The 15644-nt window shown below is 43.4% G+C and overlaps 1 protein-coding gene across 2 annotated transcripts; it reads left to right on the plus strand.

Annotated features, from left to right (window-relative positions):
* The first annotated feature begins 43 nt into the window (after positions 1-43).
* On the plus strand, positions 44-15316 carry HUS1 (HUS1 checkpoint clamp component). Of its 2 annotated transcripts, none has more exons than XM_069461749.1 (8): positions 44-126; positions 763-890; positions 990-1166; positions 2686-2793; positions 3857-3931; positions 10084-10183; positions 11644-11763; positions 14196-15316. In XM_069461749.1, exons 1-8 carry the CDS (start codon positions 75-77, stop codon positions 14276-14278), a joined length of 843 nt encoding a protein of 280 aa, XP_069317850.1. In that variant the 5' UTR covers positions 44-74; the 3' UTR covers positions 14279-15316. The 2 variants fall into 2 exon arrangements, with proteins under 2 accessions (XP_069317850.1, XP_069317851.1); XM_069461750.1 differs by having other exon boundaries at positions 844-890.
* Positions 15317-15644: the final 328 nt, after the last annotated feature.

Below are 15644 nucleotides of genomic sequence, written 5' to 3' on the forward strand. Positions count from 1 at the left end.
CGGGGACACTCAGGGTGGGACACTGTTGCTCGGCCGGCCGACTGAAGCCGCCGCGGCGCGGCCCCGGCGCCGCCATGAAGTTTAGGGCGAAGATCGTGGACGCGGCCTGCCTGAACCATTTTACACGTGAGCGGGGAGGCGGGAGGGGAGCGAGGGAGGAGCGGAAGGAGGCAGAGCATGCACGGCAGGGGCCCCGTGGGAGGATGGGGACCTGGACGGGGTGCAGGTGGGGGCCGCGGGGGAGGGCGTGGGGGAAGGGTGGGTGGGGCCGGGGCCTGAGGGCACTTGTGAGGATGAGTGTGGGTTCCGGTTCAGAGGATGTTTCTGAAACTGCATTCGGATCGTGTGGCTTTCTTTCTTTTTTTTTTTTTTTTTTAAACCGGCCACTGCATTATCTGGCATTAACATTCCTTCAGTTAGGCCCCATTGGTCCTTGCGCCCTGGCTGTGCCCAACCCTGCGTTCAGCTCTGTGCTGCACTAAACAATAGTCAATACGTTTGTGTTGAATGAATAAGTGGCTGGTAGGTGCCTGTTTCCTTTTTGAACACTGGTGGTGTGTGTTGTACACCTCCCAGGGTTGTTGGAAGATTGGCATGACATCAGTAGTATTAAAAGTGCTTTCCAGTGTGATACCAACATAAGCTATTCTTCCATTGGGAAGTTGCACCATGATGAACTAGAAGTTCTGCAAGATAAGTTGGCCTCTAGCTAGGATACATGATGTGCATTTTAGTAATTTCTTATTTTAACCTCTGCTTTAGGAGTCAGTAACATGATAGCAAAGCTTGCCAAAACCTGCACCCTCCGCATCAGCCCTGATAAGCTGAATTTCATCCTTTCAGACAAGCTGGCCAATGGAGGGGTGAGCATGTGGTGTGAGCTGGAACAGGTGAGCAGAAGCTCCTGAGAGACCTGCACACTCCACTGAATTCACTAGAATGGCCACAAATACCCTCCTCCACCCCTTCCCTTCATTTTCTTCCCTTAGGAGAACTTCTTCAGAGAATTTCAAATGGAGGGTGTCTCCGCAGAAAACAATGAGATTTATTTAGAGCTAACATCGGAAAACTTATCTAGAGCTTTGAAAACTGCCCAGAATGCCAGAGCCTTGAAAATTAAGCTGACTAATAAACACTTTCCCTGTCTCACAGTGTCTGTAGATCTGGTGAGTAGAAGGGACAGGGTTTCTGAAACTTTCCACAAGAGGCTGGGCCTCGAAGGATTAGAAGTAGTTATTAGCCTAGGCTTTTAAACAATACTGTTGAAAACCATTTGATTTTATTTTGAAACTAAAGATCTGGAACATAGCTCAGCCCCTGCCCCCCCCACCCCCATTAGAGGATGCTGCCTTGTCCAAGCAATAAAACTTCCAGCATGTCTCTTTCTTTTAGTGATATTGTCATCTGGTCTAGAAATCATGGTTTCTATCCCCTTTGATGCCCCCTATCTGCTGTAATACCTTTAAATGACCGCTTATTCTTCAGTAACACATGGTACTGCCAGATGAATGTAGGGCACAGGTCTCCTCTAAATACACATACACACACACTCCTCAGAGTGGCTTTCACTACTCATAGAGTGAGGTTGACATTTCTTAACATGACCAAAGTCCTTCACAAAAGGCCTAACACATCTTGGAGCCAAACTGCAAACTATTGCCCTCTGAGTAGTTCCCTGGATGTATCCCAGTCTTTCCCAACTGCCAGGCTTTCATGACACTGGGGCTTCCACTTGCAGTCTCTTTCCTTCTCGCTCTCTGAAACCTTATCTTCCTTTAGTGCTCAGAACCGATGCTGTCCCCATCCTGGCCTTCCATTATCCTTAGGGCTCTCTTTCCTTATATGTTGTTTGTACTTTATCCATCTACAGGTGAGTATTATATTCAGTTTCAAGCTCTTTGTGGACGAGGATCCTTCAACTTTTCTTCATAACTTTTTCACAGCTCTTTACAGTCAGGCAGTTATGTCACAATATAAGTTTGGTATGTTTCTTTAGTTGCTTAAAGAAAAGCCTGATAGTAACATATAATACTTTTCTGCCTAAAAGTACAACTTACTGTGGTCTATGAGTCTCATACAAGCCCGTAGAAATAGATAAATATAGTTTATCTTGTTAGCTGTGTAGAAACTGCAGTGTCGTATGTGCAAAGAATGGTCTTTTCTTGGTTGCTTCAACAAAGCAGGCTTGCTGCTTTCTGCCTCATTGCTTTACGTATGCTGTTTCCTCTGCCTAAAACACTGTCCCCTTGACCCAGTCTTCCCATGGCTTCTGCTTCTTGTTTTGGTGGCATCTGAAACATCACCTTAGAGAGGCCACCCCCTGACCTTCTAGTCTCAGGAATGTTCCCCTTACTTACCCTGGTCACTCTGTTGTGCTTTCCAAAGGCTCTAATGAGGATCTCATGGAATTTCATTTGTTTGTTTTCGTATCGATCCACGTATTCCTCTGAAACATTGGGTACCTTTTTGTCTTATTTTCCTCATTCCCCAGCTCTCCTCAGAGCTGTTCCCAGAGTGGAACAGGCACATCATCAATGTCGGTTAAATGGATTTTGAGTGAATGAATTGAGAACATTCCACTTAGATTCGGTATTTCAACTTCTTTGTCCTCTTTGGGATTTTGTTGTTGTTGTTATTATTTAATGTTGACAATTTAAAAATATGTTTTAATTCTTTTCTTGGCAGTTATCTGTGTCAAACAGTAGCCGCATTGTGACACATGACATCCCCATAAAAGTTATTCCTAGAAAATTGTGGAAGGACTTACAAGAACCTGTGGTCCCTCATCCTGATGTAAGTGATGCCTACAATTCTGTCGCTTATCACACATTAAATATTGCGATTTGAATTCTCTAATTTTAGTTGTAGTCTTACAGTATATTTGATTTGAAAGTTGTGTAGTGCCTGAAAAGAAAGTGATATTCATTTTTAAAGGATATTCAAGGAAAAAGTTGGAATGTTTGCCAACTTTCTTATTTATGTAAGAGATCTTAAAATGTGTTGCATATGATAAAAATGTCACACTCTTTACATATAGGAGAATGTCTTGCTCAATAACATCACTTAAACAAAACTGAAATAATATTTTGGAAGACAGTATTTATTAGTATTGTTTGGCCTTGGGCACCAATTTGGGTTTCACAGGACTTAATCTTTTCCTAGGCCTGTCAGGAGTGCTGTCCGGGTATGTATAAGAAAGCCAAGAAGAGAGGACTCTCATGACTTAGATTTGGGTTAACAGTCCTGCTGATAGGAACCCTAGAGTCACTGAAAATAAAGGTGATGCCAAAAGACCCTTTTCCTCCTGCTCACAATTTATTTAAGAAGAAATTACAAAAACATACTGGGTAAAATATTTATTTAACTTTTACCAGAAGGCATCGACACTGATTTGGAAACCGACAGGGTTTTATGAAGCACCGTGAGTAGCAGAGTCTCAGGTGTGATGCAGTGGCTGCTCGCTGTGTTTTTGCACAGAGCCTGAGTGTAAACATCCCTCAGAGGACGGTGTCCTGCTGAGTGCATGAGTTTTATTCCCTGTGGACTTATGTAGGGGCATCTCAGCTGAAGTGCTATAATCCATCTTGAACCAGGAGAACGCCTACAGGGACGTGGTTGCTGAGGTAACCAGAGGCAGTCATTCTATTCTTTAATTTGCTTGAACATCCATGAGTTAGTGAAATTATAAAATTGGTTTTCTTTTTACATTATTAAAGAACTTTATTCAGAAAATTTAAAAACAGGATTCCAGAGTTTTTGAGCATGCATGCCTTCCAAAATCAGTTAAGGAGCACCTGTCATTACTAGAATATATTAATATTTTTAATATTTGTGATTTTTCTCATTGCTTTTGTAGGTTAGTATTTATTTGCCAGTCTTGAAGACTATGAAGAGTGTTGTGGAAAAAATGAAAAATATCAGCAATCACCTTGTAAGTTGTAACTTTTTAGAAAAGAACTCTGAAGTAGCCTGCGTGGGCTGCTTGTCCTTGGGGGGCAGCTTCACCAGGGCCCAAAACCTGGGTGCTCTCATGTTCTCCACGGCGTCCCAGGCAGGCAGGCAGGCAGGCGCCTCCTCACTGAGCCCCCACTCATGAGGACCCGGCCTGGTGTTGAGAACCTGCAGATTGACAGTTGCCTTTAGAAACACATCCAGTGTTTTTCAACTCTCATTCACTGAGGAAGGCTTTTATATTTGCCCTTAATTCGTCATGTTTATAATGAGAATACAGTCAATAGTTCTGCCTTTTCTTCTTATATTTTGGATGGAATATTACATCTTTTACCTGCTAATGTGCGTGTATTTTTTGTGGAATCGCTGATATGACTGGCAGTGAGTTTGGAGCGTCCCATCTACTTGCCAGGTGTCTTTCAGTGAGCCGAGGACAAAGACCCACCACACCACAGGCGCCTTTATTCCAAGCAGCTGTCACGCCAAGCTGGAGGGCCCGTTGTATATTTCTGTTTATTTTGTGAATGTCTTCTACTGTCACTTGTTGCAAAATGCTGCAGCATGTGACAGTGTTGGGGAATTGTGTGGATTATCCTCATTCACACCTGGGGTTATCCTGAGTTCTTCCTTCACCCACTCCCAGAAAAATACATTTGATTGTGTCCCTGAATCTTTTAAAAACTACCATCCGCCTGATGAAGCATAAACTCTTGAATATCGCAGTCCGCCAGGCCAGCTCTGCAGCCCCACCTCTGTTCCACTGCCACGCCCTCCCTGCACAACCAGGCGGGGCTCTGGCATTCCCTCACGTGCCGCTGCTTCTCCCATTCTGTTTCACATGGGGTTTCTTCTCTCCATCTCCCCAGAAGGCATCTAGCCATTCTCATGGTTCATTGTAGACCTTTCCCCGCCACCTTGGCTGGCCGCCCCTGCTCTGAGCTGCTCCGTCGAGCGTACATGGTAAATCACCTGCCAGCATCTCATAATGCCTCCTGAACTGCCAGCTTCTTGAAAAGGGAAACCCCATTTTAATCATCTTTGCATCCCAGCCACCCAGCATTGGCTTGTCATTCACTAGGCAATAATAAGTGGTGGTGTGTGGATCTGGAATGAAGTTTAGCTCCAAGGGATCTTTTTTTTTTTTTTTTTGAGACAGAGTCTCGCTTTGTTGCCTGGGCTAGAGTGAGTGACTAGAGTGAGTGCCGTGGCGTCTGCCTGGCTCTCAACAACTTCAAACTCCTGGGCTCAAGCAATCCCACTGCCTCAGCCTCCCGAGTAGCTGGGACTATAGGCATGCGCCACAATGCCCGGTTCATTTTTTCTATGTATATTTTTAGTTGGCCAGATAATTTCTTTCTATTTTTAGTAGAGATGGGGGGGGGGTCTCACTCTTGCTCAGGCTGGTCTCAAACTCCTGACCTCGAGTGATCCTCCCACCTCGGCCTTCCAGAGTGCTAGGATTACAGGCATGAGCCACCGCGCCCAGCCTCCAAGGGATCTTTGAAATCACAAAAGTTTTTTGAAGCCTAGAAAATGTTCGTGAGAAGTTTTTTTTCCTGTTCACTTAAGAACAGTACTAACACTGGGCCTGCCTGCTTAAAGGTTTTCCTTCATAACCTAACCTTCATAGAGTTCATTTTAATTTAAAATCTGCTTCCCATGAAGCAGTGTCACTGTGCTGACATTGGTGTCCCCTGTGACTACCGTGATGTTGATCCAGTTGTCAGGCTGGCTTCCTCTAGGGATACCCTGAGGACTTCCAGGAAGATTCAGAGAGGCCCTGGAGAAAAAAGGCAGGGCAATTAATTGAAGAATCCATTTGTTTGTTCTTTCTGTTCAATGGAAATGAGTCAGCAAAGTAGAGAGGTGGAAGGGTAGCTTAGATAAAATCATCAGAGGTGTTTTGTTTTTTCTGGAGTGTTTAGAAAACAGAAGTTTTGTGGCGTGGCTACTGTAATCTGGAATTACTGAATAGAAAGTATCAAGTTAGAGTAACCAAGTGTATAGTGAATCTACTTAGGTAACTAGAATTCTGTGTTTGAATATTACAGGCAATAGAATTAAGGAAAATGAGTGGGATTTAACATACTAAGAATGTCCACCTTACCATCAGAGATGCTCAACTCCTCCCTTCCTTCATTTCCTGGGAGATGTGATGCATGGGATATTTTGTCTATGTGAGTCATGAGGAGCGGAAAAAGGAAGAAGGACTACCAGGAATCTTTATCCTGTTCTCAGACACTGCTTCTAAGCTCTGCCGTGCTTCTGAATCGCCTAGAATCTGACAAGAGAGGCCTGGGCTGGGGCCCGAGTCTCTGTGTTTCTGACCAGCTCGCAGGAAGTACTGATGCTGCTGGTCTTTGGGCCACATTGAGTAGCAGCTCTTTGTGATGTGGGCCTTACTCTATTGTACTTGAAATGTTATCTGAGTAATGGAGCTTTGTGGGATCGGCCCTAACGATTAAGCCGGGAAAGGAGTCCCAGGGCAGGAGAGCAGGAGTAGAAGAGAGGAGCCAGACGGAGGAGAAGTGAGACGAGAGAGGCAGAGGCCTGGTGGGGGGGGGGGGCGTGTGAAGTAGGGTATCGTGATGTGAAAGGGGAGTCAGAGCTACACACCTGGGTTCAGCTCCCAGCTGTACCACTCAGTGTGTACCCTAGTGCTGGGTAGTACCCCCAGTGGGGATAATAGTGCAGTTATCACAGGCTTTTTGTAACTTTTTGTAAATTTAGAAGTTTGTTTGTTTTATTTTGTGAGACAGGGTCTCACTCTGTTATCTGTGTTAGAGTGCAGTGACGTCATCATAGCTCAAACTCCAGGGCTGAAGTGATCCTTCTGCCTCAGCCTCCTGAGTAGTGGGACTACAGGCACCACTATGCCTGGCTAATTTCTTACTTTTTTTGTGGAGATGGGTCTCACTATGTTGCTCAGGCTGGTCTTGAACTCCCGGCCTCAAGCCATCCTCCTGCCTTAGCCTCCTAAAGTGCTGGGATTACTGGTGTGAGCCACTGCATCCAGCCTAGAGATAATTTATAATAGGTGCCCAGTGTAATTAGTTGGCATTCAATAAACCATAGGTAACTATTATTAAGGAAATCATTGAAAAAAGTAAGATCTCATCCTGATACTTAAGAAATCAACTATGTTGATGGGCATAATATTTCAGATAACTGAATCATAAAATAAACACAGATGACCAATATTGAGAACATTGGTTGTTTGTTAATTCCTTCGATCAGTGTTGATTGAACAGTGTCATGTGCCAGACACTGAGTGTAGTCAGGAGAGAGTTGGAACCAAATGTTCTATGACACAGATTTTAGGAATTTGAAGAAAGCATAAAAGAGCATTTAAGCCTGAAGTGACTCTAAAACCATTGCAAGTTGCTTTCTTGAATAAGTATTTATTTATTTGTATCTAAAAGCATTGTTTTTCACAAATAGTGGGAATTGACAAATCTTGGGTGTGGTTTTTGAAACAAATGGGCATACATCATGTGTTAGCTTTGCAGAGCTCCAATAAGCAGTGCAGAATATTCACAAGAATTGTTTTATATATTTTATTTTAGTCAAGTATTTTTCCAGATTATAAGAGAGTGGGTTAAGAAATACAACAATATATTTTGGGGTTAACAAAAGAAAAAGATTGAAAATGAGTATTTTGCATTCAAAGTAAGTTTATTATATTATGCAACAAGTAAGTTTGGGGGACTATTTTTTTATTTAACGTCAAAAGCTCAGAAATAAGAACTCACTCAAGTTAAAAAAACTTTTTCGTTTTGTTTTTGAAATGATAAATATTCAGAGTTCACCTATTTATCGAGTAACAGTGGAGCACGCTAAGTTGTATTCACTAAACATGGACAGTAAAGCAGAGTGTGCAGGCGGGGCTCCCTCTCCATCCCTCACACTGCAGCACTTTGAGGATGGCCTCTACCAAGTAAGGCCACTGCGCTTACCTTTCCAGTTGTCAGGTGGCGCTCTTGTATCGCTAGTCGGCCAGCATGCTGACTAGCAAACCATGCACTTTTCAAAGACCTGACGGGCTTTAACAGTGGGCAGGTACCACCATCAAAAAGAGAAATACTATGTCCTGTGGGCTGGTTAGTAAAATCTAAAACGATTGTGGCATAGGTTTCACTTCTGAGTTCCGTCCAGTTAAAAGAACTGATTGGTTGTTGGCTGAGGGAGCAGCTTGAAGGGAAAGGAGCCCCCTGTGCTCCCAGGGCCGGGAGAGCAGGAGTAGGAGAGAGGAGGAGAAGTGAGGTGAGGCAGAGGCCGGGTAGCCCAGGCATGTGGAGTGGGGCATAGCCAGCCTCAGGCCTGGTAACCTACAGCAGCCCAGACCTTTCTGAATTTAGAAATCTCATTTTCCAACATCTGAGTTTATTTTTTAAACAAATGGTTATGTTCTCATGAAATTCTAAAGGCTTTATGGTCATACTAAATGTACAGTTGTGACAGATGATTTGGCTTGTGTATACAAATAAGGCACTAATTTCCACATTCTCTTCCCATTCTCCCCCCTTGTTTTGTAATAATTTCATCATGTCTACATTGTCATATATAAAATTATTACACATTATTCTGTCCCCTTAACTGCCAATGTTTAGTTTTGGCTCTACGGGTAAAAATATTGCTCACATCTTTTATGCTGTGACTTCTCTAATTATCTTTTGTTATCCGAAACTTATTCTCTGGCATATCACTCAGGAAGGACTTACGGGAAGAGGGTTTCGTTAGTTTTCACATGTTCATAATGTCAGTTTGGCTCACTGTACTGCATTGTCTTCTGGTATATAATGTTACTGTCAGAAAAATGGATTTCGTTCTAATTTTGTTTCATAGCTTGGATTTATTAATTTGAGGGGGGGAGACTGAATACCCTGGGGATTTATTTTTTTTTATTTTTTATTTTTTTTTCGTTTTCTTGAAGTCCAATTGTCTTGACCATCCCTGGTAGATTTTCTCTGGTATGTGGTGTGTCCTTTCAGGATGTGGGCCCAAGTATTGCTTCTGTTCAGGAAGGTTTTGAGCTATGGTTGTTTGCATTTCTTCTTTTTCAGTGCTTTGGTTTTCTTCTTCTGGGGCTTGTATTGAACTTGGATCTTCTTCACCATCTTCTCTATTATTTTCTTTCAGATCCTTCTTATCTCTTTGTTTCTGTTTGATATATTTATTTTTCACATTTCCTTCTCAGTTTCTCTTACCGTGTTCTCTGTGGTATCTGTTTGCTCTTGTCTTCTTCCTTCTAGTTTAGATTCCATTTCTGAAATTTTTCCTTATATTTCTAATTATTTCCTGAGCTCTGTCATCTCTGTTTCTGTGTGTGCATGCTGTCTGGTCTCATATCTGAGCTCCCTTAATTCTGATTTATGCTGTTATTTAATAGCTTCTATTATTGCTAATTTCTCTCTGCATCTGCTTTGGGGTATGCCTTCAGGCTTCTAAGTAAGCTGTTGGGCATTAGTGTTTCTGTTTTTCTTTTTTCAGAATATCTTTGTATGGATTTCAACCACAATCCTGTTGTTGTTGTTACAGATAGTTGTTCTGATTCTTTTAGGAGGATGTTTCATGGTCATTGTGGGGGTGGAACAGGATAGTTTTCTAACTTCATAATTCTAGGGTTCTCTATTCTTTGTAACCATAAAGTAGTAAAACGTACAGCTTCCCCAGTAGCCACCTTCACAAGACTTTCTGAGATCTGTCCCTCTTTCTCCTCCCTTTCATTTAAATCTTCATTTCTGTGTCCATCCTGTTCAGTTGGGGTTCTTACTTCCCACGGTTCCTTCTCAGTGCAGGGCTCTCTGCTATTGTAAGGGAGCTCCCTTGCTGCAGTCTCCTGTCAAGTCCTCTCCCAGTTCCAATTGCACTGTTTTCACATATCCCCACAGAGTTCTCCACTCGGGGGGCGGGGGGGGGGCCCTCTCCTTTCGAGGCTTTGAGGGCTTCTGAGTTCTTGGCTCTTAGGCCTTGTCTTCTCTCTGTGGCTGATACCACGTGGGCCTTGCTGCCCTCTGAGGTGTTCTGGCGTGCCCTGTCACCTGGTTTTGTGGAAGTTGATACCCATGGGTTTTTTTCCCCCTTTTGCCTTCCTGTTCTTTTCTAAGACTGTATAAAATACTCAATTTGCAGGTTATTGAAGCGAACCTCAATGGAGAATTGAACTTGAAAATAGAAACTGAATTAGTGTGTATTACAACTCATTTTAAAGATCTTGGAAATCCTCCATTAGGTAAGTTTTTTGGTAGGTTATATTTTGCTTTTGATAAATTAATTATTTGATATAATATACCTATTGAGGTCTCTTAATGTATAAAGGTTGAAATTTGGTTGAGTTGTTTCACTCTTGGAAAGAGAACAAAGGAATCGAGATTGGATTACCTGTCCCTGCAGCGTAGTGGGCCGTTACCACGGGAGCGAGGGGCTGTGCCGCCAAGCAGCTGAGGGCTCTGTGCAGGGTCACCTTCCCCTCCAAATTCAGGTCATGCTAAATAACCTCCAACATCCCTTCCAGCTCTTCAACTCCCATCCTGCTCCTAAAGATTTCAGTTTCTCGCCTGGAATGGAGTCAGAAAGGCAGATATATTTCTTATTATTTTCTCCTCCTCTAGTCAATACTTACAGAATTAGATTAGTAGATAAAAAACTGTTCTCACTTGATCACATTTTTCATATTAGACAACGTAATAAGGGACAACTGAGTCAGTTCAGTAAGCAGTGAAAGCAGGGCGATTGGACAGTTTGCTGAGTCAGGCGAGGAGGGACTTAGAATTGTGACCCTGGAGCTCACGGTGGGCGGCAGTGCAGTTGTGGAGGGGCCGAGTGCGCAGGGGAGCAGGCAAAGGACTGGGCAAAAGCACCCGTTGACAATGTGAAAATCATTCTATGATGTGTGTGTTCCAAAACAGATAAAATAGGGCCTCGGCCACTTTTAGAATTAAGATTTATTTAGCTGGGTGCGGTGGTGCGCACCTGTGATCCCAGCTACTTGGGAGGCTGAGGCAGGAGACTCACTTGAGCCTAGGAGTTTGAGGTTGCTGTGAGCTATGATGACACCATGGCACGCTAGTCCACGTGACAGCAGAGCAAAACTCTGTCTCAAAGAGAAAAAAAAAAAAAAAGATTTATTACTACAAGCTTGCTTGAACATAAACACAAATTTTAGCATAGTGTTCCAAGGGATTTTTACTTTCTAGTGAAGGGCATACTATTCCAGCAGAGTGAAATCCATATGGTTAAAACTTGATAATATTGTGTAAAATGACTTATTTTGGTGTCACTCATTTTGTTTCCACACACAAGATGGGACTTATCTTGGGTACTTTTTCGAAGTTGAAAGGATGTTTTTTTCCATTCTACTTTAGAATAATAAGACTTGTGTTAGTTTATATACATTTACATCTCTGCTCTTAAATACATAGTGAGTACCAATAAATATAATTTTCTTTGAGCTAAAGGGGGAGATTGAGTCATACTTTCAATCCCTGTAAGTGAAGATCCCTGGAAATTATTGTATTTTAAATAGTGAGGACCTAATAAATGTCACGAATGATGACACAAGTTGCAGTATTTCTCCCTGATTCTAAATCAGTTGTAAGGTGAATCATTTGTTTAAATAAAATGCATTGCACATCTCTGGGTTTCCTGTTACATCCAAAGATGTTGTATTTTAAAACATTCATGTCATTTTAGCCTCTGAAAACGCCTCTCAAGACAGAAACCCAGAGCAAATGGCTGAAGTGCAGTTAGAAATCAAGAAGCTCCTACAATTTCTTGTTGGACAACAAGTAAACCCTACGAAGGCCTTATGCAGTGAGTTTGTTTCTCTATTTTTTTCTTATTTTAAATACTATAGTCAATTCTAGTCTAACAGATTGCATGCATTCTCATAAATGCATGTAAATATGGACTTTAGCTTTCTAGGAGAGTTAGGTTTTCTGAATTTGCCTAGAGGTGGCAGCAGAGAAACAACCCCTGGGCACTCCATTAGCACCTGAAAACCTGCAGCCATGCTGGGTTGGCAGGTGGGTTGTGGGCTGCCTCACTGGGCCATCATGCCTGGAGAGGTGATGTCAGGAAAATGGGTATGGATCATCTTTTGTTCTCCATGTTCATCTAATTTTATGTACTCAGAGTTCCAGACACCGTTTTGCTTGGATTTAAGTTTTGCTCTTGGTGTCTTATTTCCTTTCTGTGTCTACCCCGACCTGTGCTCACTGCCCCATATCTCCCTCTAGGTTGCTGATTGTTAACAGTTGTCTCTTGCTCCTGTCTTGGCCCTGTCTTCTGAGGTTACGCACCTGCTCTGGCCCTCTTCATCCACTGACTACACATGAGAAGGGCATTACTTGCCAAGAGCTTTTCAAGGCTTTTTTCTCTCCTTGCTACTAAATTCACAGCAACCTAAAAGAAACTGTGGCCTGGATTTGAAGTTCACCTGATGTGAAATAGCTCCCAGGCTGAGCTTTCAGGTACAAGTGATCAGAATTGAGAAGGGAGATGGCCCAGGACTATACCTCATGACTTTTGAGATCTTCAGCATGCTATAGAGAAGGAACAGAAAATTCTAGATGGCTATGTCAAGGACTTGCCATTTTGGATGAGAGACACAAAGAGAAACAGAAGAGACCAGAGAGGAGAGACCATGGCAGGGTGCTGGGTGTTAGGGAATTAGGGAAGGCAAAAGATGAAGTGATGGGCACAGAAGGAGATTTTGCCAGAGGAGCAGCAGCCGGGGGTAGAGAAGGAGAGACTACAATAGTGTGGAACTTAGAAGAATCTTGGGGAGAGGTACCAGTGTCTGCCTGTGCTGCATTTTGAGAAACTTTGCCAGGAACAGTGTCATGCTTCTAGGGCTGAGCATGGTGGCAGCTATGCTGCAGTGCAGGGTCCGTAAAGGTGGAAGACGGCACTTCTCAAAACCTTGGTGTGTGTGGAGATCAGCAGGGGGTCTTGTAAGGTAGACTCCTTGTGTGTAGTTCTGGGCCAGGCCTCGAGGCTGCGTTTCTAAGAAGCTCCCGGATGCCGTCCGGGCTCTTGGTCCTGACAAGCACAGGGTGAATGGTGAGCGTGTGAAATACCCTTCCTCTCTGCAGAGTGTGGAAACTCAGGGCATGGGGGGCCCTGAGCTGCCCCACATCAGCCCTTGAACTTGGCATTTTTGAGGTCTTCAGAATAATCACTGACGGCTGATGAAGAAGACGGAAGAGTTCTTATCCATAAAGGCGGCTGACTGGGTCATGTGTACTCTCTGAATGTTTACTTTACTGTACTTGAGGGTAGCAAAGAAAGGTGGACCAGCGAATTGTGATGTAGCAAAAACTAAAAAAAAAAAAAAAAATCCCATGTTGAATTTCTTACATCTTTTCCTTATCACCCCCAAACATCCTTTTCTGTCTGTCAGCTTCCTCCAGTCTTGGCTCAGCTGTCCTCTCTAGGATAGGTCCCTGCCACCCTCTGTTTCCACTGCTGCCTCCTCGGTGCCTTTGCACCACCTCTCCTGAAGAGCACGTGTCTTCCTGCTTGTTCTTTACAGTCCCTTTCCCGACCTCCGGTTCTCCTGGGATTGGTCTCTCTGCAGCCTGCTGGCCCGTGATTTCTCATCGCTCAGTCACATTTCCTGGAGAGCTGTCCTCAGCTGCTGGGCCCGGCAGCTCCTGCTCCTCTCCGTGCTCTCAGTGGTTGTCATACCGTGTGCACCTCCCCACTCCCACATGCACTTTACTTCCCTGCTTGCTCTTGTGCCTGATGCCTTGGATTTTACCAGTCACCAAGCAGAGTGCCCAGCCGTGGCCTTCATGGAGTTTGCAGGACTGTTGAAATGCAGGCACCCCTCCTGCACTCCAGAGTGTGATGCAGGCTGTCCTAGGTGTTGGGGGATCATGGAGCTTAGCTCTTCTTGGCACAGTTCCACCACTTAGTGGTGGGAAGCTACCTTTCCCCAAAGGACACTGATTTGAGTAAGTGTGGTTTGTCAGGAAGCCAGCCTGCCAAGTGTTTTACCAAAGACATGGGCAGCTTTACTCTTCCTCTTTTGTCGACACTGGGGAAGCCGGCTGTGCTAGAGCCACGATTTGTCCTCAGCTATCGCAGTGAGAGGGAGAGGCTAGGGCCTCTGTAGCTGCCTCAGAGAAAACAGACACCCGCAACAGGAGGCACAGGTAGGAAAGCTGTTCTGAAGAGTGGGGGTGAAAATGTGTGTGCTGCACCACGTCTTTAAAATAATGGGCTTTTTCTCTCCCCAGATATTGTGAGCAACAAGATGGTGCATTTTGATCTGCTTCACGAAGATGTCTCCCTTCAGTACTTCATCCCGGCACTATCCTAGCACCCGCTTGCCAGATTGGGGTGCACAGAGACTGTCCTAATGGGGAGAGGCCATAGGTGATGTGTTCTGACTGATTTGTCTGTGTCTTCACAGCACCACAAATAGACACTCTGTACTTATTTCTCCCTCTAAAATATTTTAACTAAAAATTGAATTAATGAACAACAGTTAGATAAACATATTATTTCATGTTACTCATGACTGTTTTGTTTTGTTTTTAAGACATTGAAAAGAAAAGCTAGAATGTATTTATTCAGACTTTCAATAACAGTTTCTCATTGAAGTTGTAAAAAATCCTCATGTATTTAGAGTCGGTGTAGTAGCCAGAATTCACAAGTGTCCCTGTGGAGCTTGGTACTTCCCGCCTCGCCCCCCACCCCGACCCCCCACGCAGTCTCAGCACGGTGTGCAGTGCACAGTGGTGGCTCTTGCATTTCTGCATCCTCGCCTCCCCTTGCTCCCATCCCTCGGAGCCCGGTGACAGAAAAGATGGAGCCTTGTCACCTCACCATCCACCTTGGTTACTCAGAGCATTGTGGGGCATCACAGCCGTGGCATTTGGAGCCGCTTTTCTGACTTGTTGAAGACTCAAGTCCACTCAGCGCCCTCCCCTTCTTGATGCCTGGAGACTGCCCAGCCGACACAGCTCTCTGGCACCCTCTGCTGCTCCTCTCAGTTTCTCCCTGGGGCCAGTTTTGGTCTTAGGCTATAATTCTTTATATGTCTTCCTTTCACCGTGCATTGGATCTGTCATTCTGGAGAGAATACCTTTCTGTTTAGAGCAGAGGCAAACGAAGTTTCTAAGTTAGCATCTGTGTTGAGTGATGAAACCATATTTCTGTTTATGTATCAAAGCTGGTTCAGTACTGATGGATGTGCTTTCTCATTCTCTATGAAGTATATTCTGTCATATCTCTATTATAATTAAGTCTCATTTGCCCTGTGGAGGTGGACATCATAAACATTATCTTAATGTCACATTACAAAATTGAGACCTAAGTTGTTTAGGATAAGATTAAGAAATGGAAAATCATAAAAAAATGAAAATTTCTTTTTTGGCTTTTTCATATTATTTGGTAAAACCAATATTTGAATGACTCTTTTGATGTTTAATAATGTTAGTTTAAGTAGGATGGAATATTTTATTAAACTAACATTTTAAATGTAGAACATACCATTTTAATTTTTAAAGCCACTCTTCCCTCTTTGGTTTGTAACAAAATTCTGGCTACAGTGATAAAACTTAAATATCATGATACAAAATGAAATGATACATGAAAATAGTTTCATAAAACTTACATTTCTGTTAAAATATGTTTAGTGACTTAACCATTCACTCTGTGTAATGTTTATTATCAAATATACC

Source organism: Eulemur rufifrons, chromosome 29, assembly GCF_041146395.1.
Source record: "Eulemur rufifrons isolate Redbay chromosome 29, OSU_ERuf_1, whole genome shotgun sequence".
Classification (NCBI taxonomy): domain Eukaryota; kingdom Metazoa; phylum Chordata; class Mammalia; order Primates; family Lemuridae; genus Eulemur; species Eulemur rufifrons.

Coding starts and splice junctions, on each gene's coding strand:
- HUS1 (XM_069461749.1), top strand. CDS start 75: ATGAAGTTTAGGGCGAAGATCGTGGACGCGGCCTGCCTGAACCATTTT. Junction 127..762: donor CTGCCTGAACCATTTTACAC/GTGAGCGGGGAG, acceptor CCTCTGCTTTAG/GAGTCAGTAACATGATAGCA. Junction 891..989: donor TGTGGTGTGAGCTGGAACAG/GTGAGCAGAAGC, acceptor TTCTTCCCTTAG/GAGAACTTCTTCAGAGAATT.